Raw genomic sequence first — 17991 nt, forward strand, 5'->3', positions numbered from 1 at the left:
GAAAATCTATCTGCTTGAGATTTTTTTATTAAGGCTACAAAATAAACCAAGCTGTAATCTTATTAAGTTGACAATATATCTGATGGTTTGGAGGATAACTTAGAGTAACAGCACTTTAGTTATATTCTCACAAATGTTGCTCTTTAACCTCAATTTGAGAGCGATGCCCTTGTTCATGCTGGCAAAGTTGACCCTGTCTAATTTTCTGTGTATTTTGTAATTTCACTCATGCACAGAAGCAGCCTAGAATTTCCCACTGGGATTCAGATTTCGGCTTGCTCAAAATCTCCCTGTTGATTTTACTTTAAAAGACGAAATCTATTTCTACCCTTCAGATTGTGAAGTAAAGCTTAAAAGGGTGAAGAGAAATGAAAGTATTTGGGTCTATTTTAGCCTTGAGAAGATTGAAGATTATATTAGAGCAGTCTAAATACCTGAGGATATAGTACAAAGGAAGCTAAGACCATTCTTTCTCATCCTAGAGTGCAAGACAAAGAATAATGGGTTTAAATTGTGGAAAGGCAGGTAGTGAAATGTAGTGAAAGTGGAACCAATTACTAAATGAGGTGAATTTTTCTGCACTAGATATGCTTGCACAGAGACGGAGGAGCCATCTGCTGATAATGCTTTAATTTGACTTCTTATTTGAAGTGTAAGATTCATCTTGATTACCTGAATAACCCCTTCCAAAATTTAGAGGTGTAAAAGCTTAAGGCTTTATATAGCTATTCACTGTAGTTCATCCTTTCCAGTGTAAATATACATTTTTTTTTCAGTTTTGCCAAATCAACCATAGGGTCCTCAATTTTCTCCCTCAGAATTATCTATCAACTGGATCCTAATCAAACAAGGATGGGGGACTTGCAACTACAGCTACAACTCATGGAAACCCTCATTATTAGCTAGGAATATTTATTTATTTTATTTATTTATTTTGTCACAACAGTATATATAAGCATAAGCATGAAAATAACTATATAATGTATAAGCATATATATAAACATAAGTATGTAATAACTATATTAATTGGATATAATGAAAGGAAACAATAGGACAGGAACGGTAGGCACGTTTGTGCTCTTATGCATGCCCCTTACAGACCTCTTAGGAATGGGGTGAGGTCAATAGTAGACAGTTTTTGGTTAAAGCTTTGGGGATTTTGAGAAGAATATGGGGATGTTGCAATCCAACATCTGGAGGGCTTCAGATTTCCATCCCTTTTATAAAGCAATCTTCTCAGGCATACAGATGTGTGGTGTCCTCTGTAATCTCTGAGTTGAGTTGCTTTTTTGTAGACATTTCATTAGCAAACTAGGTAACATCATCATTACCATGGTTTGACTTGCTTAGTTTGGTAATAAAATGGAAAACCACCCAACTTGAAGAACATCAAGGACCTCACAATTCAACCCTGAAATACAAATCTTCTGTTCTATCAATACATACAGAAGTACTTGGCCATACACGCTGGGAATTATAGGAAGTGGTCCAGTAGAGCTGGAATAGGCTGTTGTCAAAGATGGAAGACATTTCTCTTGGGTTTTGTCCACAATGTCATTGAACTAGATACCTTCAGAGGGAAAGAGTTGAAAAGTTCTAAATGTGTTGGATTAATTCTTCATTCTTTGTTCCTCCTCCAATTTTCAGGGAAAACCAGGACTTCCAGGTATTCAAGGGCCTCCTGGCCTGAAGGGGTTGCCAGTGAGTATCGATCAGGGTTGTATTCATTCAAAGACTCTTTCTCAAGCATCCATTTTTAGCTTTCCTGGTGTGGTAGAAGAGACTCGCCAAAAAATGAATAGCTATTGTTAAGTAGCTACCATGAGCTCCAGACCAATTTTAGGGAAAATAAATAAAGCTTATGGAGCAGGATGGAGGTAAGGAGTGATCAGATGTCCTCCATAGAATGGGTTAAAACATTGATTCGAATTGCTTGGAGGAGGGAAGAGGAGGAGAAACATTAAGCTAATTCTTCTCAAGAGTTGTGGACTGAACGTTTTTCACTACGAGTCATGTTTCCACTGACATAACTTTTACAACTTTTTAGGGGGAACCAGGTACCCCTGGCATAGGAATCCAAGGACCAGAAGTGAGTAACTTCCTTTTTGATATGTGGTACAGGTTACTTCAACCATGCATTGCCACTAGCATCACCTCCAAATGTTTATCTGCTTTTTGCAGGGAGAACCTGGGCAGAAAGGTTTACCAGGAAATCCAGTAAGTATTAACCCACTGGGCACCTTGCTGCCCTGTTTGACCACACATGGATCACCCTTTACCAAAAGTCTCAACCCATCCAACCAGATCTAGCAGAATGGGCATGCTGCAGATCTCATCAGCCAAAGATTGTCGGCTGACAGGGACTAGAATAGAATAGAAACTTTTCCTGGAGTGGCCCCTGTTCTATGGAACAATCTCTCTTCAGAGATTAGAATGGCCTCAATCCTGTTAGCATCTCCTAAAACCATAAAAACATGCCCATGCTCCCCAAACTACGATGCTGAATACGTTAAGCTCATCCTTTCCTGGCTATATTGCTAACTGGTCAAGTATCTCAGTTGCTGTGTATATTTATTCTGGATGTGTCTATTATTTTGGATGTGTCTATTTTTATTGTTTTAAAATATTTTTAATATTTTGATTGTTATACATTTTTTTAATTGTGAGCCACCTGGAGTCATTGACTGAGATGGGCGGCTGTAGAAATCGAAGGAAGGAAGGGAAGGGGAGGGGAGGGAGGGAGGGAGGGAGGGAGGGAGGGAGGAAGGAAGGAAGGAAGGAAGGAAGGAAGGAAGGAAGGAAGAAAGGAAGAAAGGAAGGAAGGAAGGAAGGAAGGAAGGAAGGAAGGAAGGAAGGAAGGAAGGAAGGAAGGAAGGAAGGAAGGAAGGAAGGAAATCCCTCACTGCATACCAGACATAGGATAACTGATCCGAAACATTTGGACAATTTTAGGGCAAAAATAGAGCTTGTGGAATAGGTTGGGGTAAGGTGGTGATCAGAGAGTCTCAATAGGATAGTTTCATCCAGGTGTTCATGGTTTTATTGCATGGTGGTTTTGCGTACTCTTGTGAATCCATATGGAGTTGGAGGCATGCAAATAATAAAATAAAGCTTATGGAGCAGGATGGAGGTAAGGAGTGATCAGATGTCCTCCATAGAATGGGTTAAAACATTGATTCGAATTGCTTGGAGGAGGGAAGAGGAGGAGAAACATTAAGCTAATTCTTCTCAAGAGTTGTGGACTGAACGTTTTTCACTACGAGTCATGTTTCCACTGACATAACTTTTACAACTTTTTAGGGGGAACCAGGTACCCCTGGCATAGGAATCCAAGGACCAGAAGTGAGTAACTTCCTTTTTGATATGTGGTACAGGTTACTTCAACCATGCATTGCCACTAGCATCACCTCCAAATGTTTATCTGCTTTTTGCAGGGAGAACCTGGGCAGAAAGGTTTACCAGGAAATCCAGTAAGTATTAACCCACTGGGCACCTTGCTGCCCTGTTTGACCACACATGGATCACCCTTTACCAAAAGTCTCAACCCATCCAACCAGATCTAGCAGAATGGGCATGCTGCAGATCTCATCAGCCAAAGATTGTCGGCTGACAGGGACTAGAATAGAATAGAAACTTTTCCTGGAGTGGCCCCTGTTCTATGGAACAATCTCTCTTCAGAGATTAGAATGGCCTCAATCCTGTTAGCATCTCCTAAAACCATAAAAACATGCCCATGCTCCCCAAACTACGATGCTGAATACGTTAAGCTCATCCTTTCCTGGCTATATTGCTAACTGGTCAAGTATCTCAGTTGCTGTGTATATTTATTCTGGATGTGTCTATTATTTTGGATGTGTCTATTTTTATTGTTTTAAAATATTTTTAATATTTTGATTGTTATACATTTTTTTAATTGTGAGCCACCTGGAGTCATTGACTGAGATGGGCGGCTGTAGGAATCGAAGGAAGGAAGGAAGGGAGGAGGGAGGAGGGAGGAGGGGAGGAAGGAAGGAAGGAAGGAAGGAAGGAAGGAAGGAAGGAAGGAAGGAAGAAAGGAAGAAAGGAAGGAAGGAAGGAAGGAAGGAAGGAAGGAAGGAAGGAAGGAAGGAAGGAAGGAAGGAAGGAAGGAAGGAAATCCCTCACTGCATACCAGACATAGGATAACTGATCCGAAACATTTGGACAATTTTAGGGCAAAAAAATAGAGCTTGTGGAATAGGTTGGGGGTAAGGTGGTGATCAGAGAGTCTCAATAGGATAGTTTCATCCAGGTGTTCATGGTTTTATTGCATGGTGGTTTTGCGTACTCTTGTGAATCCATATGGAGTTGGAGGCATGCAAATAATAAAATAAAATCTGGCACTAGGCTGGAAATTGCAGCATCTTTGCTTTTGCTATATAGTAATTGTTTCCCTCCCCCTTTTTTTTCCTAATCTTCAGGGGCCTCCAGGACCTCGTGGTCCAGTAGGAAATGCTGGAATAAAAGGTGCAAAGGTGAGCATCTGCATGTGGAAAGGTGTCATTTCCTATGGTTGGGGAAATAGTTGGAAAAAGCCATGGTGGCACAGTGATTAGAATGCAGAATTGCAGGCTAACTCTGCCAACTGCCAGCAGTTTGATTCTCATCAGCTCAAGGTTGACTCACCCTTCCATCCTTCCGAGGTCAGTAAAATGAGGACCCAGAGTGCTGGGGGGAATAGGCTGCCTCTGTAAACCACTTAGAGAGGGCTGTAAAGCCCTGTGAAGCATTATATAAGTCTAAGTGCTATTGCTATCTAGGAACTTCCGTGTGAGTGCTTAATCCATCTTTATGTTCTCATTCCTTTCTATATATCATTGTGAAATGTATCTGACAAGCAGCTGGTGTCATGCCCAAGGAATCAGAATAACACCAGAAGCTGATAGAGAAGTTTCCACCACACCATCTTTCCTTTAGCTCTCAGAGCAGAGAGAGAGAAATGTTATATTCTGGCATGCTCCCATGTATGAGGTTAACACAACTCCCATCAACTCTCTATGTGGGGGGGTCTATTTTTATCCAGCATATTTTCTTTGTGGCATTTTTTAATTATATTGACCACATGAGCCACTGCATTACTGGCTTCATCCTTATTGGCAATCACTGGGCATGTGTAATCAGATGTTATTTTACAGGGTTCAAACCCTCTTCTGGGCATTGAACTCTCATGCACCATCGAACTTTAGATTAGTACAATAAAACACACTAGCTTTAGGAGTTACACGGGTCCCGATGCTCCGTGATGTTGCAGGAAGAAAGGTATAGTATATGTCGGAATGAGATGAATCGTCACTTCAGCTCTCAGAGAGAGAAACCCATGTTATATTGGCGTTGGATCTGGCACTGAATGCAGGAGGCCCAGAAAGGACCCTCTCTATAACCTTCACACAATTGATAGTTATGCAGAGTGTGCTTCAGTCTGGCAAGATTGTCTATGGGCAAACAGCAATAAAGAAGCTACCCATGGGCAATTAATTGTGTAGTTTTTTGTCCCATGCACAGTCAAGCCCCCATGCCTGATGATGTCCAAAAAGGATAATATCAGTAGCATGGTGCTTCCTGGTGATTGGCATAACCATACAATTGAAAGTTTGCCATTCAGGTGTTGTTGGAGTCCACCGCGTGGCCAGTAGCCAGCTCTGGGTTAATATGAGTTGTAATCCAGCTCCAACAGATGGCTACAATTTGTCCTTGTTTCTTTCACTGAGACTTGTGACAATTGGCTTGGTATCATTTCAGTGCAAAACTCTTTTTTTCCCTTGCTTTTTCATGCCTGTGGTATTTTTTATCTCTGATGACAGAATGTAATAATACTGCAGTACATGATTACATCTTTTGTTTTCTGGTCACTGAATTTAAAATTGTTTTGCTTCATGTTGAGATCCCTTCTGAGAGATTGGCTGCCATGCTGCTAATAAAATCTAAATAAGAATCAATATGGAAGCTATGAGCTTCCCTGATTAATTATTTCTTCTCCATTCCCCATATATGTTACCATAAATAAGTGTCTCAAATCAGCTGCAGGTTTGTGAATATTCTGGGATACTTTGGGTAGAAAAGAGAGCCCTAACTGCACAGAATACCGCTGCACAGTATATACACAGCAATACTGCACAGAATATCAACTACAATTAGGATGCATGCTGATTCAAATTGCATTTAAAAAAAAAAATTGGAGGGAGGGGAACATTGCATCAGTTCAGATGATACCAGAGATGCCCAAGTTTTTGCAGCAGAGATAAATAATTGTGAAAGAAAAAGAATGAGTGTCATATGAACCGATATATTTTTAGCAGGAAACCAATTACAAAGCCAAGTTGGAGGCTTTAGTGTTTGGACTGGATTGAGAATGTCTGGAATCTGTGCACAATACAGGTAGACTTCAATTTACCACCGCAATTGGTGTCAGAATTTCTGTTGCTAAGCAAGGCAGCTGTTAAATGAATCACACCTGATTTTACAAATTTATGCCATAGTTGTTAAGCAAATCACCGCAGTTGTTAAATGACTCATACTGTCATTAAGTGAATATAGCTTCTCCCATTTTCAGAAACTCTCTGGGAAGATCCCATATAGAGATCACATGACTGCAGGGCACTGTGCCCGTAATAAATACATACCAAATTTGCAAACTCCCCAAATTTTGATTACTTGAATATAGGAGGTGAGGCAACAGCTGTCTGTGTGAATTGGAGAGAATGTAGGGGGTGAGGCAACAGCTGTCTGTGTGAGGACTGGTTATAAGTCACTTTTAGTACCATTATAAATTCAAATTGTTGCTAAACAAATTATTGTAAGTCAAGGAGGACCTGTATTTTTTTTCAATATAGGGCTCATTAGGTGTTAAAGGTGCCATTGGTCCCCCTGGGCTCCCAGGTCCATCCATTCCTGGCCCACAGGTAAGTATCAAGAATTTTCCCCCTCCCTCATTTTCATCTTAGACCCTGGAAATTTTAAGCTGGCCACCGCCCAGTCTTGTCCACTTTCTCTAGTTGTAGTAACTCCATTTGGAATCTTCCAGTTCTTTTCCTGGGATCTGTATCAGTGGTGAAATTCAAAAAAAATTCCTACTGATTCTTTGGGCGTGGCTTGGTGGGCGTGGCTTGGTGGGCATGTGACTGGGTGGGTGAGGCTTGGTTGTTGTGACTGGATGGGTATGGCACACTTTACACAAAGTGTGTAAAGTGTACACAAAGTGTACACAAAATATGTACACAAAGTGTGTAAAGTGTACACACTTTACACAAAAATAACCCAAAAGCTACACAACTGACTCACACACAAAGCAAAAGCAGCTGGACTTCACATAAAATAGCCCCTGCAACAAGCAGGAGCCTCACAGAGTCACAGAGAGCTCAAAAACAAACTATCACACTTTACACAAAAATACCAGTTTGGGCAACAGGTAGTAAAAAAAAATGCTTTAAAAAATAAAAAAAAGTTCCGAGGATTTCGCTGCACAGCTGATTGTCGGAAACTTTTTTAAAAAAACTTTTAAAAGCTTTTTTTTACTACCTATTGCCTGAACCAGTAGTAAAATGCTAAAAAAAAGTTTTAAAAAAGTTCCGAGGATCAGCTGTGCCCTGCAATCCTTGGAACTTTTTTTTTACTTTTTAAAGCATTTCTTTACTACTGGTTCGGGCAAACCACCCCAAACTGGTAGCATTTCACCCCTGCTCTGTATTTATCAGAACCTAAGCATGTAAGTAGGAACAAGCTAGCAAGCATATGAGTATCTAAAGAGGAGTAATGAGGTCCAATAAGACCACCAAGGTTTCCATGCTAGAAATTGGCATCTGTGAGCAGAGAGGAGGGAAGAAAGGGCTGTTTTTCCATTAGAAGCTCAGTGAATGGTTATAATGGTATGTGAGAATGGCCCTGGTAGATGAATGGAAGAGATGCTGCCTAGGTAATGATCAGATAAGAGAGACAGGAGCCCACATTCAAGGAAAGAAACTTAGGAAGGTATCACCCTCATAGACTGACCAGTTCAAAGTGATGGAAGGAGAAATGTACTTTCAAACTTGCATGATTCTGTTAATGCATCCTTATAATAAAATAAAATTAACTTAACCGGTTGTGTTTTCTGTAATCAGGAGGGCTGATTATGGTAGAGTTTAAAAGGACCAGTTGTCCAAGCAGGGGAGACAAATGAAAAAACCAATAGGGAGTATTGGACTATTGGCTCCCTATCCTCTTAGTATCCCATAATTGGCTGAGAGTGGCCAAAATGATGCTTCTGGAGCTGCCTCTCCAACAATGACTTATCCCCTTACTATATTTCTTGGCAGGGTCCAGAAGGCCAACAGGGCCTCCCCGGAGTTCCTGGTTCCAATGGTTTAATGGTAAGTAAGCTGCAACTTGAGTTCCTTTGAGGAAAGATTTGTGCAAAACTTCCAAGATCTCTTCCAGTCATCCTCCTGCCCACTGTTTTGAATTACCTACAAACATCTCAAATCTCAAAGCACTAGCAAGAGATAATCCTCCTCCAAAACCCTGTTGGGTTTCAGAATGGCATCAGAAAACACTTTTTCTTTGGAAGAGGTTGACTTACTTGGAAAGCTTGTAGCTACTGAGGCACCATCTCTCTACCCCTTGCCAAACTCTGCAGCTCTTTGGAGCAAGCTTGAAAAAGAATTACAGTATTTCTTGGGGGGGGGGAAGAAAGAAAGAATGAGTTTCCTAAAATGTCACCAAATTCAGCCTTGACACAACCCAGGTGTGAACATTGGTGCAAACCAGAGTGAACAGCTTTTTCCAGGCAATGAGGCACATGAACAGTGAGCCCAGGACTACAGTTCCAAAATTAGTAAGGTCGAAGAGAAAGAGGAGCCAAGTGGGTTTAATTTTACATGTAAATCAAATCCTGTTGGATTAATTTAGTATAGAGAGTTTTCCTCTGCTTATTGAATAATTTTCTCCTTCTGCCTCAAATGTCCCAAAGATGTTTTTTCCAAAGGCAACTGGACTCTCAAAAAAAGTCCAGTTGCCTTTTGAAAAAGCACCATTGGGTCAATCATGACCTGGAAGATTGAGAATCTTCCTAGTGTTGTGACCTAGGCCCAAGTAGCTATTACCAGACACAATCAGTCCTAAACAAACTTATTTTATTAGAACAGCTGAGAATTACTTCATTCTCAGCTTAGTCCAAATTAAGTCCAAAAGAAATCCTTCAGAAAAAGTCAGTCAGCCTCATCATAAACCTTTGTCTACTTTGGCACCCTGCCAAAGGCTTTTCTTGGCAAAGCCCCATGAAGTTCAAAAAGAAGAGATGCCAACTAGAAACAAATGTAACAACATTGCTTTCCTAAGAGCCCAAGAGCTTTTGCTGCTCTTTTAAGCCTTATGGGAGGAGCCAATCATCTCCTGGCCTTACTCCCGAGTTGTTCTTTTTGCTTTAGCTGCTCTTGCCTTTTGGCAGCTCTTTGCATGCCGTGCCTCTCTGCTGCCCTCACATCGCTCCCAGATGGCCTTGGCCTCATCTCCACCTGCGACTCAGAACCCTTGTCTGGGCCTTCCCCTGACTCCAGGACTGGCCCATTGTCCTCCCCAGCTTCCTCAGTATCTGACTCTGCTGCCAGCTCTGGTGGACCACAACACTTAAACATTTTTCTGCCTCATACAAGAATTGCAGCTTTCTAGCAACCTTTGGAGGGCTGTAGAGACCCCCACCCCAAGCTTTGGGGATCTGGACAGAGGGCACTTGGATTGCACATCCCTGGTGAAAACCTTGGATTTACACTGCAAAATAAGGCTGACGTAACCATGGTTAGATTAGCCGGGTGTCAGAGAAAAAAATCAAGTGGAACGCAACATGCCTCCTCATTTGCAAAGCATAGGCAATTGTTCATGGTTATTGGAAAAGTGCAGCTCAAATGTTCACTGCTGTTCTAATAGCAAGCTGTGTTTCAAAGGCCAGCATACAACATTGAAAAGCAAATTGGATTTGGGCCTTTTTTTATTATTTAATAACTTCAGAATGTGATCAGCCACTGAGATAAAGAGTTATTAATTATACATTCTCTCTCACAAGGGGAGACTTTTGACTCTTCCAATCCAAAAACCATTATGTGGAGTCTTCAGAGACCTGTTCTTTGGTTATTAAGTAATTCCAATTGATTTTTGCATGTATCTCGCCTGTTTTTTTAATGCAGTGATGCTGTTCAGGGACTGGGTGGAATGTAGATCCAGAGGCACGTCTCTGCTGAAGCCAAGCTGGAGATGGGATTTTCTTTGTTTCTGTGAACTGCAAATGAAAATTGTAACATGGGAAGGGCATCTGCATGGTGCATCACACTTAAAAAAAAAAAAGGCAGAATGGGATTGTAGTGTCATGGCTTGCTATACTAATTTGGCCACACCTCCAGAGGCCCTTCTAACCCCCTGAGATGGTGATAATCCAGCTCAAGGTAGGTTGTGCAACAGCCTACCAGCATGATCTCATCTGTGGATAGAGAAGGAAAAAGGACAGGGGAAAGATAAATACATTAAACTGTGTAAACATAATATCTCTAGTCCAGTGTTTTTCAACCTTGGCAACTGTAAGATATGTGTCCCAAAGGTGCTTTTTCGAGAGACAACCGGATTTTCTGGTTTTTTCCTTCGAAGACGTTTCACTTCTTATCCAAGAAGCTTCTTCAGCTTCAAAACGTCTTCGAAGGAAAAACTAGAAAGTCCAGTTGTCTCTCGAAAAAGCACCTTTGGGACAACCATGACCAGAATGACTGAGAATTTCCATAGACCTGTAAGATATGTGGACTTAAAAGGCTGGCTGAGGAATTTTGGGAGTTTAAGTTGCCAAGGTTGAGAAACACTGGTTGAGAAAGGGAGCCCAGAGGATCTGGATGGGAGTTATCTTTGGTGATTTTAGAAAACAATTTTCTTCTGATGGATTTGTTAGCTCCTTGATTTGACCCAGGAACCAAATACATGTTTACATTTGGGAATGCAAGTAAGGAAATCAACCAATGGCTATAAATATTTTCTAATGTAAACGGATGATGTTGTTTAAAAATAATAGTGCCATATGAATGGGTGAAGCAAAACAAGTTTTAAACAATCAGGTAGGCTTGGAACTGGATATAGATAGACCTTGACTTAATGACTAGTCAGTTATAAATCATGACAGTTATGACAGGCCCAAAAATAGGTTCAAAATTCTGATAGCTGTCTTTTCAGTCACATGATCACATTTTGGTATTTGACAACTAGACTACATTTGTCGCCATTTGTAGCATCCCATAGTCAAGTGATCAAAATTTACTTGTAGTAATCTGTGTTTACTTGCAGTGTCAAGGAAAAAATACATATGGCAGACAATGAGTTCACTTAACAGTCACAGTGTCTCCTTTATGACTGAAAAAAAATGTAAAATTGGGTTGGTCACATGATGGACTGCTTAACAGTCACAATATATGGCTGTAATTCCAGGCCCAATTATAGTTGTAAATCAAGGACTACTTGTGCTTTTAATCTAGATGTTCTTTAAAAAAAATAGCACTACTGCTACTTAGTATTATTATTAAAGCAGCTTTTTTGAAATGGGTGGCAACATAAACTTGATTAATAAATACATACAAATAAAAAAAATCCTGTGCAGAATCCCTGGGGATATTCAGGAAACACTGACTTGTCTGAGGAAATCAAGCCAACTAAATTTCATAGGCATTGATTCAAAAAAGAAAAGTGTGAAAACAGCTTTTTGGTTTAAAGTTTTAAAAGCCTGAAAAATTTGTAAAGGATGCATGATGCAGTCAACTTATTTTTAAAAGGAAAGAGATCTGCTATACTAGCAGATATTGTTAGGTTGTGAGGGTTGGGGAGTGTAACATTTGTATGAAAGTAAGCAATAATTGTTGATGTTTCTCCTTGCAAAAATCCTTTTGAGACATACTATACTATAGTATGGTATAGTATAGGAGCTAAGCTGAATGAAAAACAGAATAAGATTTTTTTGGATTTTGTTCAGAACCCCTCCCCCCAAAAAAAGGACACCTGTTAAAAATGATTAGAGTGGGACACACTTTTGCTCCAAAAAATGGCACCTCAGTGTACCTCTTCTTCTTCCCCACTAAGGAATTTTGTTTTGGTGAACAAATTGGGAAGGAATGCATTAAAGTTTGCAAATCCATTGACTCTCTTTCTGAGTCCATCTGAATCAGATTTGGATTTGGTGTCCTTTTCTTGGCTTGGCTTGAAACCCCTGGATAAAAGAGCCACGGTGGCACAGTGGTTAGAGTGCAGTACTGCAGGCTACTTCTGCTGACTGCCGGCTGCTTGCAATTTGGCAGTTCAAATCTCACCAGGCTCAAGGTTGACTCAGCTTTCCATCTTTCCAAGGTCAGTAAAATGAGGACCCAGATTGTTGGGGGGGCAATGAGTTGACTTTGTAAATATACAAATAGAATGAGACTATTGCCTTACACACTGTAAGCCGCCCTGAGTCTTCGGAGAAGGGCGGGATATAAATGTAAATAAATAAATAAAAAGGCTGACTCTATAAACTGCTTAGAGAGGCTGTAAAAGCACTGTGAAGCAGTATATAAGTCTGATTGTTATTGCTATTGCTATTGATATTGATATTGAAGAAAATATTTTTTAACTGTAGCAACTTTAAGACATGTAAACTTCAACTCCCAAAATTCCCTGATCAGCATAGTTGGCTGGGAAATTCTGGGAGTTGAAGTCCACACATTTTAAAGTTGCTAAGAGACAAGGACTTAGGGTATGGTAAAATTGGGAGGGCTACCAACATTGTTACCAAAACAGATTTCATAGTAGACCCAAAGGGGTTTTGTTTTTCCTTGAAGGTGTTTCATTTCTCATCCAAGAACTGAAGAAGCTTCTTGAATGGAAAACAAAACATCTTCAAGGAAAACCAAAGTCCAGCTGCCTTTCGAAAAAGCACCTTTGGGACAATCATGACCTGGATGACTGACAATCTCCACAGAGATTTCATAGTAGAATTATGATCTGGGCTATATTTATGGTTGTTTGTTTGTTTGTTGTAATGGTGGCATGATTTGGAGCAAAATCTCTTTGGGACGGACAAGGCTGAAGTTGGGTCAGAACTTAAATGGTTTGAATGAAGGTAGTCTCTCAGTCTTTCTGCTATCTTCCTTTCTTTTCCCTCTTTCCCTTTCCTTCAATCCCCTAAGACAGATGTCTGAAAAAGAGGCATCTTCTTTTCAGAGACTTGTAGTCACATACTTGCAGAGACATTTTCAAGTTTCAGGGAATCTTCTAGGGCCCCCATTTCCTTATTCCTGATGCAGAGGTTCCTCAGCCTAATTCCTAGTAACTCCAAAGAGTTTGAGAATCAAACTCTTGATTTGGATCTGGCTGGACTTGAAATTTGTCCCAGTGAATGGTAAACTAGTACATTTTTGGCAGAACTGATGTACCTTAAAAAGGACTAGACAGGGGTTTCAGTAAGGATATGTCTGAGATGTGGTAGTCAAGAGACTGAGTCAAGGGAACTTTGCAAGATTTCAGGGTTGGTTCTGAGACTCGTCTGATAATGATCTAGGTGAGCCTTTTAATACCGCAATCCACCCATGTTTGATTTTGCTTTCTTTCCTTTTCCATTTTTGTCTAGGGTGAAAAAGGTGCCAAAGGCGAGAAGGTGGGTTAGTCTTCTCATCCTATCACATTCCCATTTGGGACATTTGCTTATTTTTAACCTCAATTTTGAAGGCATTCAATGCCATCAATGTTTTACACAAACCCCTCCCTTTGGTTTATGTATCAAGCCAAACCTTCAGCAGCAAAGGATGCCCCCTTCCCCACTTCTGTACCCCACTTCTAGGTACTTGAAGTCCGCATACCTGTTTTTTATCTTCCCAGGGAGATTCTGGTGAATGCACCTGCCAGCCTGGCCCTCGGACGGACCCAAGCCATGTTGGTCTTCCGGTAAGCGTCGCCCCACACTCCTGCTTCCCCACAGCCCTGGGGATTTGCTGCCAGGCTGGATGAGAGTTCAAGCCACCCGTACCCCATTCTTCGCTCAACTGCTCAACGCCTTTGCTGCTCCGGAAGCTGGAACCCATGTCCTGCTTGGCCTTTGCTAAATGCTCTCCCCTTTTGGACCCGCAGGGCGCTCCGGGACTGTGGATCGGGAACCCCTGGCAGCCTCAGCCGGGCCCTCAGGTGTGTGTGTGGGTGTATGTGCATGCTTGCTCCTCTGTGCGTAGCAACTTTGGCTCCTCAATCCTGGGGAGAGTTCCATGTTCTCCGAAGAGCCTTTTCTATCACTTTTTCTTTTAATTTGCGGCTTATAGGGACCTCCAGGTGCTCCAGGACCTCCAGGCCCACCGGGAGCCCCTGGAAGTCAGGTAAGTGATTGGAGGGCCTGTTTTACTTTCTGACAAACAGGAACAAGGGTACAAATTATTATTATTATCACGTTTGGAACTGAGGGGGCCTTGTGAATATAGCATTACTACAGAGATCCTCCTTAAAGTGATACACTCAGAAATCCGTCCCTGATGTACTTGGCTGCACAAAATTCCAATCGGTAGCATTTTGAGCAGTAGTAGCTAAATTTTAGCCCTCCAGATGTCCACAACTTCCTTTATTCCTGGCCATCACCATTTTAACTGCAACCGATGGGAGCTAGAGCACAACCACATCTTGAAGGGCCACCATTTTCAGCCAGCAGCGCTTTGAAGAGGTAGGTGACATAAAAGATTTCTCATCAAGCCCCTAGCAGCAAGATTCTCAGGATCAACTTTAACCAGATTGAAAAGAAAAGGGATTTAGTTTCAGAAATGTTAGCAGTTGGATACATTTACTTTTAACATCCAATTTCCTTTGCTAAATGTCCATTGACACATTGAGGTGGCTACCTGTTTTGCTGATAAAAGAAGATTGTGCAGGCATCTGTGCTAATAATATTTTGCAAATGGCCAACCTATTTCCCAGGCTCTGAAAAACTTATTACAGTTCTGCTGCTGTGATTTTTTTTCCCTACAGGACATAATGGACAAATGATGATCTCCAGCAATCCCTTTAATGGGACATTATCACTGAGAGTGCTGTTCCTTTCTATTTTGCCTGTTCAGTTCAGGAATACTGATCTGAAGATAACTGGAGAGATCAGCACTTGTTTTCACCAAGAAACAGCAGAACAATTGACTAATGGTGTGGGGGGGGGAAGCAATAAGTGAACAAGCTACAGATATGTGTTCATCTATAGTCCTTTGGGGTTCTCCTCATCTGCATGATATCTACAAATCAAAACTTTAGAGGGATAGTGTCAAGATTATGTTCCCCTGGGAAATCACATGTGGCTTTATTGGACTCAGGGAGGAAATCAGGAGGGGGTCTCCCCCTCCTTGGTGCCACTTTAGGTTCTATCAGCAGCCAAGTAAGTGTGTGGGAAAGAAAACAGATATTTTTTAAAGATTGATGGTTAGAGTCATAGAAGCCAAGTGGATAATATGTATGTACAATAGGATGGAAGATTGAAGGGATTTAGAAGATTGGAAGACTTGATGTTGCCTTCTGCAAAACTCTAGACAACTGCTAGAGGAAGGCTAAGAAATAAGGCAAATGCCACCCTTTGCTGACACCTTGTGGTCTTCTAAAATTTTGCAGACCAGCCATGAGACCCCATTCTTCCCTCTAAATGCACATTGGCTCAAGATATAAGAAAGTTTCCAAGATATAAGAAAGTCATATCAATTCATTTTCTAATAGGGATTATGATTTTCCCTTATGAATGCTTCCCAATTCCTGTCCTAGGCTAAGAGCAATCAAAACGCTTTTTGCTTTAAGATGGTTCAGGGAACTCTAAACAAACATATTTAGAGATTATATATTAAAAGACGAAATAATATCTTTTCTGGGTCTTATTATAAGCTGGACAAGAAAGTCAGTTTAAGAAAGAGGAGCAGACAATCAAAACTTAAAATAGTCTTTGCCATTTGGCACCACTGAATCACTGATGCACTTTTAAACCTGATGGATGGTGTCAGTAGACATTGATCAGACTTCCAACTCAATTAGAACAGTTCCTAAATCTGATTAATAGAGTGTAATGAATAATATTTCTTCCCCTTTTTAAGTGTCTCCCTGTTTCTCCTCCAAAGAGAAGGCCCTATCAAACCCTAAAAAGGATTCTTTATTTGAACAGGCAGATTTGATTTCAGTTTTAAGGCCAAGACATTTTTCATACATTTCCAAATATTTATTCTGTATCTGAGAAAACTGGCCATAATCATGAGGGATAATACGAGGAAAAGAAAAGAGGGGAGTGGAAAAAGGAGATAAAGAGAATCAGATTCCCCAGGATTTGACAGGGGTGAAGGAAGAAATTTCAAAATTGGCTGAAGTGGGACTTTTGTCTGTCCAGTTTGGGTTCTCATCCAGAGGCAGAAGAGACATGGGAGTTCACAACTACTGCTACATCTCCAAAGATCCCTCTTCTTCTACACCACCAGAGCCCTGTCTTTTCAGGAAAATGGCTGGGAAAATAGATGAAGGATCTGTAAAAGCATGGAGGAGAATGTTTGGGCAAGTGTTGGGTGAAGTGGGCACAGGACCTTGATACCCCATTGGGTGGCAACAGAATTCCTTTGGAAGACAGGAGTCAGGGAGGACTCACATATTCAAAGTTTCTCCTTGCCTTTAGGGCATCCCAGGAATTAATGGCTCGCCGGGACTACCTGGGCCATCAGATGAAGGGGTAGGTACAGGACTGCAGCGCCCGCTATTCCCTGCGCTTGCTCAGGCCTGTGCTTACTGCTGTCCCCTTTGTGCAGCTGCCGCCATCTTCCAATTGCAGAAGAGCATCCAAAGCAAAGCAAAGGAAAAAAAAAAGCAGAGCAACATCAATGAAGAACTGGTTAGGAACTCACACTGCTTTTGGCAAGCAACCCTAGAAGCTCATAACTCCATTGTGCTTTTTTTCCTGTAAAAGAAAACAAAACTAGAACTATTTTTTTCCATGCACCTTTTATTTCTCTTGCTTCATCTCTCCATTGCAGAATTCACAACCAGCAGAGGGCTCTCCTATACAATGGGTAGGACAATCATCACCATCATCATAATGCTTCTTTTATGTAGTACAGGTGGTCCTTGACCTATGACTGCTACGGTTGTTAGTCACTGAGGTCATTCAGTGGGTCAGCATGTGATGAGAACCAATTTTATGACTTTTCTATCATGGTCATTAAGTGAACAGTGTGGTTGCTAAGCAAATCCATTATACTCAATCGGCGTATTTTGCTGGAAACTAGAAGTAAAGATCAGCAAAAAGTGCCAAAAATCTTGGTCATGTCACCATGGGACATTGCAAATGGCCATAAAGATGAGCCAGTTCCCAAGCACCCAAAAATGTGATTGTGTGACCATGGAGAGGTGTGAGTGGCCATCGGAACTTCAAAATCAGGTCATAAATACCGTAACTCTTGGGGCCTGCATTATAACTTTGAAAGTTTGCTAGGCAATTGGTCATAAATTGAGCACAATTTAATACAATACAATATTGCAATGCAATACAAAATATAAATCTTGAATTTGCTCATTTGGAAATAGTTATTCTGCAAGGAAAACATTGGATTTTCTGAGAGGGTTCGGGATACTGATCATTAAATCTATATTACATTTTCAACTATTCTAAAAACTGACCCAAGTAACTAGGCGCATAGAAGAACATGGGAAATTGTTGATTTGTCAAGGGTTCAGAGAAAATGGAATACCATAGAAAAAGATGACAATCAGAGGACTGGAAACTAGATCTAAAAGAGATATTGGGAGTTTTCTTTGAGAAAAAAATGAATAAGCAGGAGAAATGATAATGCTCTGGGTTTCTAAATGTTGGCAACTTTAAAACAAGTGGACGTCAATTCCCAAAATTCCCCAGTCAACATGGCTGGCTGAGGAATTCTGGGAGTTGAAGTCCATATATGTTAAAGTTGCTAAGGTGGCACTCTTGAAATCCTCTGAAGCAAATCATAAGGAATGTTCACC

General features: G+C 40.9%; 1 protein-coding gene across 5 annotated transcripts in view; it reads left to right on the forward strand.

The window, feature by feature from the left end:
- The window catches only part of COL16A1 (collagen type XVI alpha 1 chain), a 272606-nt gene that overhangs the window by 204795 nt on the left and 49820 nt on the right, over positions 1–17991 (forward strand). For 2 of the 5 annotated variants that reach the window (XM_058196500.1, XM_058196501.1), the window contains exons 33-44: positions 1648–1701; positions 2048–2089; positions 2182–2217; positions 4440–4493; positions 6849–6917; positions 8310–8363; positions 13616–13642; positions 13864–13929; positions 14113–14166; positions 14298–14351; positions 16652–16705; positions 17007–17042. In XM_058196500.1, the coding sequence (XP_058052483.1) occupies positions 1648–1701; positions 2048–2089; positions 2182–2217; positions 4440–4493; positions 6849–6917; positions 8310–8363; positions 13616–13642; positions 13864–13929; positions 14113–14166; positions 14298–14351; positions 16652–16705; positions 17007–17042 (600 nt within the window). The remainder of the gene's footprint in view (positions 1–1647; positions 1702–2047; positions 2090–2181; positions 2218–4439; positions 4494–6848; positions 6918–8309; positions 8364–13615; positions 13643–13863; positions 13930–14112; positions 14167–14297; positions 14352–16651; positions 16706–17006; positions 17043–17991) is intronic. The other 3 variants (XM_058196503.1, XM_058196502.1, XM_058196504.1) reach the window with 3 other exon arrangements.

Source organism: Ahaetulla prasina, chromosome 10 (genome assembly GCF_028640845.1).
Source record: "Ahaetulla prasina isolate Xishuangbanna chromosome 10, ASM2864084v1, whole genome shotgun sequence".
NCBI classification, from domain to species: Eukaryota; Metazoa; Chordata; class Lepidosauria; order Squamata; family Colubridae; genus Ahaetulla; species Ahaetulla prasina.